Source organism: Carlito syrichta, unplaced genomic scaffold (genome assembly GCF_000164805.1).
Source record: "Carlito syrichta isolate Samal-C Ts95f unplaced genomic scaffold, Tarsius_syrichta-2.0.1 Scaffold308051, whole genome shotgun sequence".
Taxonomy (NCBI): domain Eukaryota; kingdom Metazoa; phylum Chordata; class Mammalia; order Primates; family Tarsiidae; genus Carlito; species Carlito syrichta.
In genome coordinates this window covers 1,620,590-1,628,505 of record NW_007252147.1, presented here as the reverse complement: position 1 = coordinate 1,628,505, position 7,916 = coordinate 1,620,590, and the positions used below count along the sequence as shown (strand labels likewise).

The 7,916-nt window shown below is 34.6% G+C and overlaps 1 protein-coding gene across 1 annotated transcript in view; it reads left to right on the top strand.

Annotated features, from left to right (window-relative positions):
* Positions 1 to 1,747: 1,747 nt before the first annotated feature.
* The window catches only part of LOC110596260 (collagen alpha-1(XXIV) chain-like), an 81,587-nt gene continuing 75,418 nt past the window's right edge, over positions 1,748 to 7,916 (top strand). Inside the window, exons 1-2 of the mRNA XM_021715928.1 lie at positions 1,748 to 1,800; positions 3,753 to 3,806. Coding sequence (XP_021571603.1) covers positions 3,759 to 3,806 — 48 coding nt within the window. The 5' untranslated portion in view covers positions 1,748 to 1,800; positions 3,753 to 3,758. The remainder of the gene's footprint in view (positions 1,801 to 3,752; positions 3,807 to 7,916) is intronic.

The following is a 7,916-nucleotide window of genomic DNA, read 5'->3' as shown; positions in this document are numbered from 1 at the left end:
AAACTACATTTCCAAGAATTTTTTTAGGGACCAGCAGAATTCTGACAACTGAAGGGTATTTTTGTTTGTTTGTTTGTTTGTTTTGATGTGATTAAGGATGTTCATATTGGAAGTAAACCAAAAAGACATTTTTTGTGGCACCTTTTGTGGTTCAGTGAAAAAATAAAAACAAAAGTTGGGCTGTTATTTTTTGTTTTCCCACTTCAGACTAGGTAGAATTTCAACCTTTAAAAATCTAAAGATAACAATTTAAGTAATAGGAGTGAAAGTTTAATGATTTAATTTTTTTTTCTGTCACTAATATTTACTTTATTTTTAGGGACATTTAGGATTGATGGGACCTGGGGGTGAACCAGGAATTCCAGGATATAGGGTGAGCATTTCTAATTGAAAAAATATACACAATATATATTTGTATGAAAATATTTATATTAAAGATGAAATTCCAAATATCCAAATTATGAAATCACTCTGATACATCTTTCTAACATATTTAGGTCTCATCCTCCTATAGAGTAAATCCCTTTGATATTTCAGAATACTGTAATATCTAAAACATGGGTTAAGTGGCTTTCAGTAAAGCATGCACAGATAACATAGAGAGTGTCTACTTGTCCTTTTTTAGGGCCATCAAGGTCAACCAGGACTCTCTGGGTTGCCAGGACCTAAAGGGGAAAAGGTATGTATATATATATTGACTTTTTAATCCTCTAGTTAAACACTGAATTTAAGAATTCTTCCTGAGAGAATGCATGGAAACATTTTCAAGGAATGAAGGCAATTTTCGGATTGAAAATTTTACAGCCGGGCTCGGTGGCTCAGCCTGTAATCCCACGCCTTTGGGGGGCTGAGATTGCCTGAGCCCGCGGGTTCGAGACCTGCCTGGGCAACTTGGCGAGACCTCATCTCTACAATAAATCAAAATGAGCCGGGTGTGGTAGTGTGCACCTATAGTTCCAGCTACTTGGAAGGCTGAGGCAGAAGGGTCACCGGACCCCAGCAGGTCGAGGCTGCGGTGGCTGGGAGCAGCCACTGCACTCCAGTCTGGGTGACAGAGTGAGACTCCAACTCAAAAAAAAAAAGAAAGAAAATTTTACTTATTCTAGAATAAAAACATAAATATCAAAGAGCTAACATTTAAATAAATTACTGAAGTATTCTCTATGGGTTGCTTCAAGACTGAGGCAAAATAATATGTAAAAATGCTCTGCAATCTGTAAAGCTTTATAAAAGTAAAAATAATTACTTATCTAAAGAGATTATAAGGCTCTAGATTAAATGATTAATTATAGCACATTTATATTATTATAATTATTTTCTTTCTTTGGAGACAGTATCTCCCTATGTTGTCCAGGCTGGACTCAAATTCTTAGAGTCTCCCTCCTCAGTCTCAGTAGCTGAGACTCCAGGCACGTACCACCACACCTGACTCATTTATATTAAAATTTTTTGATGGCATAGGTATAACTATAACAGTACTCTTGACTTAAAATATTATGAAAACCTGACAGTTTGACAATTCCTAAGTTGCTTCTTATGTCATTAAAGCAGATTAACACTTCCAGGAAGAACCCAATACAAATTACAACTCTGTAAGATATCATATGCTTATTTCCGTAGGTCAAAGCTTTCTGATGAAATCAAATGGTCTGTTTCCTAACATTAAAAAAATCATAGGCTGTGTACACTTGAAGGTTACTTCATCAATTTAGTTTTGCTTATAAATCATTATTTTCATTTTAGGGCTACCCAGGAGAAGATAGCACAGTCCTAGGACCACCAGGGCCTCGAGGTGAACCAGTAGGTTTTTTCCTAAAATTATTTTGATGCTTCAAGATGCAAAATACAAAATACAATCATAGTTTTACAGCACCAGTTACATTTTGTCAAGGAGTTTTATTTCATTAGTTTTATAACATGGTTTGATAGGAGAGGAGTGTTTGCCATCATAGAATCTGAATGACATGAAAGTCTGCAATATGAGAAATATGCTGGTCAAGATCCTTAGCATAATAAATAGGTTTAATGTAGTGACTTCCCAAGTTGAACTTTCATCACTGAATGCATGGTGGCAACTTTTACAAAGATTTCCAGAAATGTATGTACTCTGGACATTTTAGGGTAAACATTTTTTAACTATCGCATTCAGATGTATCCTTAAAGTATTTAAAATCTAATCTGTATACTTTTTTGTGGTAGTTTACACACAGTTGCCAAGTGATTTCAAAACCTCTCTAACTAGTTATTAGAACCAATAACCTTTAAAGATCATTGATCTACATAATCTTCTAATGAAACACTTTAAGGGCCAGCTATAACCACCATGATTTCTGAGAAGTAGCTATCGTAGCTTTGATTATCTGAATAACTGTCTCTAGGTACATGTTTGACCAAAACAATGTCTAAAGAACATGTGTGAGTTAAACAGGTTAAGTGGAAATTCTTAGTTCACAGAAATAACTATAATTGGTTTTATTTTCCATGTTTTACATGGTATCAGATGGGATAAAAGAATTCTAAGGCACAGGATCAGATTATATAGTCACTCCTGTTCGTTTGAACTGGCTTTCTGGAGATGGTTGAAAGTTATACTTTGTTTTAGAAGTAGAAAAGGTTCTAAGATATTCCTGATTCAATGAAGTCATCTCATATAGAGGCAGGCATATCTGAATGGATATGTAAGTTTCTTTATCAAATATAGTCTAGTCTCTCTAAACCATTAAGAGAGGATACTATATGAAAATAATGCAAAACTGTTGAAATAAATTGGAAAAAATCGGCAAGTGGAGTATAGCAGTGCTTGTTTTTCCCAGATTCAGGTGTGCCAATATCAAAGAATGTCAGCTGAAATGTAATAACTATATTAAAAGGCTAACATGATGTAGTTGTATCCAGTAGACATGGGACAGGCGTGAAACTTAAACCAGGAATATTCTAAATAATTAAAGCAGAGTCAGAGATTGTTCTATTTGTATTATGTCTTTTAATTGTATCCACACAGGAATAAGTTAAACTTTGTTAATTAATATTCCATCATAAATTCTATGTTCTGCCAACTGATTTCAGTTTAAGTTTCTATTCAGCAGTAGGTTCTAGTGTGTGATAAATGATATTTCTATTTCATTTTAGACTAGATAATTTGGACAGTTTATCATATTAAAGATTTTCTATTATAAATATTTAGAAATAGTAAGTATGAGTTGTTAGGTTAATTTCTGCCTTACAGATAAAAATTAGCAAGTACAATTTTTATTAGACTGATTTATGCCCTGAGAATTAAAAATCTCACAGGTTAAAGGATAGACAATAGAATTTTTGTTAAAGAATTTACTGATACTTTTTAAAAGCTCATTTAAACACAATCTTATATAATCAATGGAATTAAGTGGCTGAACAGTCCTGCTTAAATCTTTTTCAATCGTTTTAACAGTAAGTAAAAATGTAAGTTACCTTGGTGTCATGTGTAGCATACTGTACTCATCTAAAAATTCATATGTTTAATTAAGCTGCACTTTTAAAATATTTTTCCTAGCAGAATCATTATGATAGTCTCGTTATATAATTCAGTGGTTGGCATGTTCTCGGTATCATTGAAATGCAATGTTTTGAAAGTATTTCATGAAACTAAACAAATTAATATATTTTTGGTTTTATATTTTGCCAAAATAATAAACACACTAATTGTATCAACTGCATTCACAAATGCTTCAATCCAGCTGTGAAATTGATTGTATCGTGTGTGGTCTCTGTAGGGTCCAATGGGGGAACAAGGAGAGAGAGGAGCACCTGGAGCAGAGGGATATAAGGTAATCACAGCAAGTTATACACCTTGCTTCTCAATTTGAGTAGGGTGTTCTGTGGTTCTACTCAATTTCAAATGAAAATAAGTAACATTGGGATAACTAGTGATGTCTTACTTTTTTAAACCTAGAAGAAGCCTAGCTCTTTCTACTTTCTGTTCCTTTTTCTAAGAATTTTCTTTGTTTCTTCCCCCTGCTGCATTTTTCTCATCATTCAGATCTTGGCTGATATGCTACCTACAAAGAGGCTTTCTCTAACTGCCCTATCTAAAATAGATCTATAACCACCACTGGGTATCATACTATTCAGTTTCCTTCATGACATTTTGTGCTGCGTTATCTTTTCAATATGTTTGTTTATTGTCTGTCTTCCTCCACCAAAATGTAAGATCAGTGAGAATAAAATTTTGTCTTTCTTTTTCGTCATTATGCCCCAATTTCAAGAACACAAAATTTCTGATCATATCATAGGAATTCAATTAATAGTTGTCAAATGGATGGATGAATACCATTATATGCTTAAGACCTAATTCGTATCCTCTTCCATTCCTTAGAGGGATTTTATAATACCAACTTCATCAGCTACATATGCACTAAACTGCGTGTAGAACTTAGTATCAGTTTTTAGAATCACATTTGTGTTGAGCGTGTTCCATATTTCTACCTTATATCTCTTCCCTCTCTATTTACAGTGTCAGTTGCTAAATGAAATGGTCATCATCTAACTCTGTCTACAGTTCCTGTCTTATTCCTTTGCTCATAACATTCTCTGCCTGTCTTGAATATTATGTCACCTTTACTTACACATACATGAATCCCATGTGTCCTTTATAATTTCAGAATCCTTTTTCCCCAACCCAATAACTTGTCCTGTAATACTATTTATGTAAGTTACCAACACAAATATTTTACCATTTTCTGTTGCTAGTGTTTTTGCTACTTATTTTTTAATGTGCAAGTGTTTTAGCTCTCTACTTTGAACATGGCTTCCTTCTTTGTTGTACAATGTCTAGCTCTGAGCCCTGTACATAAAAGACTTTTAGTAATTAATTGACAAAGTGATTAATTCCACACATCCTTCTCTCAAGGTAAAAATTCTGTAGTCATTCTGAAAGGCAGACTTATATTAGTCATACTGAATGGACAAGGTAATAGATAGCTGTCATTAATAAACTGATTTTCTCAAGCCAAAGGAATCTGAAAATTTTTTTGCTCTCTAAAACTCTCTTTGAAGCAAATGTTGAGGGTAGCTCTAAATGTTCATGAAATTGTTGTGATGGCCATTTTATATTTTTCAGTTTTTAAAGAAACATTTTTAAGAAGGTTATATGTGTTCTGTTTCCAATTTATATCACATGTGTATCTACAAATGTCTCCTAACTCAAGGGATCCAGTGGATTTACTTGAAATTTGCATTTCTTTGTGTTGGGAAGTCGACTCAAAGGCTTCCAGCATAATCTAAGGAGCTCCCTTAACTTTCTCAACTTTTTCTGTGCATGACTTCTACACACAATCTCAGGAAAATCAAGTTCTCGCAGTATCTTCTTTTGACTTCTACCAATTACAAAGCATTCGGTAGCTAAATCAGTATATTTACTAGCAAACGGGTAGTTAACTATTCCTTTAGAAGAAGAAAAGCATCACTTCACCTAGCTAGCAGAAGAAAAACTTTGCCCCCATTATTCTGGACAGAGACGTTTAGAAATCCTTCATCAGAGGGAAGCTTTTCCCTAGAGTCACTATGGAATCTGTTTCTCTTTCTCCATCCGTGTATACCCTTGATGAAGTTTTCAGTTGTAGTTGTTTTATAAACTAGTTTGATCCACATCTCCCTTTCCATTTTATTTCATCCTAAGTCCTTAGGATTTAGGGATTGTTTTATCATTCGTTGATGGTTCTATTTTAAACAGTCAACCATCTTGTTCCAGACAATCACACTAATTTTATTACTTAAATACCTCCAAATTTTAAAATGCCCATATTTCTTCCCCTGCCAAGTATGGGGAACCAGCACAGTTTGACTTACATAGAGAAACCCTGCTGTATTTAGAGATAGGTTATCTTGTAGCAGCTTCAGGTGATATTTTAAAGTATTTGTCTATGTGGATATTATATGTACTATGATTTCACTTTGGTAAACTGATGGTTAGCATTATCACCAAGCTTTTTGGTCATTTTTGTGGGAAAATACACATAACATAAAATTTACCATTTTAACCATTACAAGCTATACAATACCATGGCACTTAGTACATTCACATTGTTGTGTGTAAGGGAGGAAACATATTTTTTCCTTCTACCCTTCTGAGTTCTTGGCCAGGACCCGTCTAACAAAAGACAGATTAACAAGAGAAAAGCATACAGACTTATTTAATGCACGTTTTATGTAACATGGGAGACTTCACAAGAAAATGAAGACTGAAAGAAACAGATAAACCCCATATTTATGCTAGATTTGATGAAGAGAGGAAATTCATAGATGAATGTAATAGAACAAGGGTATAAGAGTGGTAAACCAGGGAAAACTTAGCAAAGACTGCTCATTCGGATTCTTCTCTGCATCCCTTTATTTTCGGAGATAAGGACACTCCTTTCCTCCAGGTATAAGGAGGACACCTCTTGCATGAGAGTCCTATGATTTGCCTCAGGGAAAGGTAAGAAAGTCCTTCCTGCAAATGCCATTCTTCACCTTCCTTCAGCCTGACATAGTCAACATGCGAAGGTGCCATATTTGGGGGTACTGTGTCTTGAATTCCCTCATGTGCAAGCCATTACCACTGTCTAGTTCCAGAACATTTTCATCACTTCCCAAAGGAAGCTCCACTCCCACTAAGCAATCGCTCCCTATTCTCCCAGGCCTTGGAAACCATTGTTCTTTCTGCCCCTGTGGATTTGTGTATTCTGAATATTTCATATTACAGTATATAGCCTTTTGTGTCTGGCTTCTTTTACTTAGCATAATGTTTTAAAAGTTCATCCATGCCTGGGTGACAAAGTGAGACCCCAACTCAAAAGAATAATAATAATAATATTTTACATGTATCAGGTAAAATAAATCATATTATTAAAGTTCATCCATGTTGTAAAATGTATCAGTATATTTTATCATATTTATCATCAGGTTTTTAAAAAACACTTTTACAGTCACAAACATCTTTACAGTTGTAGTGAACTCATGAATATCCTAGGAAAGAAAAATGAAATGGATGGTGCTTATTTTTTTTCTGTTTGGTTGTACACTATTGGAATATTTTTTTTAAATCCCACTGTTCTTTGTTCTCTTTTCCCTTTGAAGAAACTTAGAAGGACAAAAATCAAGTGTCTTGTTTGATATTAATAATAAATACTTATACGGACATACTTTATGTGTTATACTTGATAGGAATTTTGAAAAATTAAATCTCTGGTCATTTAACAGATATTTGAGTGTCTACCATGAGCCAAGAGCAGAACTAGGTGCCATGGACATAACACTGGACACCCCAGACACAGCTCCTGTCTCCATGAAGTCACATATATAAGGCATATATGCTAAGAACATTTAATCAGCATAAAAATAGACATAGTAAATCACAGCTGTAAAATAGGTACAATTATTTCATGTCAACTAAAAATAAAAGAAAAAACAATTATAGCTGTCATCCTTCAAACTATAGATCACACAGGGCAAGATAAAGTCATTTGAGGCTTGAGAGGACCAGAGGACATGGGAATAAACATATTATTCTGACAGCATCCACTTTTTAAAGATATGAACAGAAATATGTACCCACCATTAAATCAAACTAAACTTGTATGAGACAGCCCCAGAAATACATTGTATAAAATATGCTGCATCTCAAACTCCTTTTTCCTTTGGCTTGGCAAAGGCCATAGACTTTTTACTCATAGTAAAGTAACTAAATCCCAACCTGGCCTTCACTCCTTAGCATCAGACGTGCATGTCCAAATATCTATTGGGCATCGTCACGGGTACCTTAGACTTGGTGTGTCCCATGCCATAGTACCTCATCCTCCTCAAATTTGATCCAATCTTCCTCTCGTCACATCCCCAGCCATCCAAGTATCCAAACCAGTAAATGAATTCATTCTCATTCTCTGTCCCCCCCGACACCC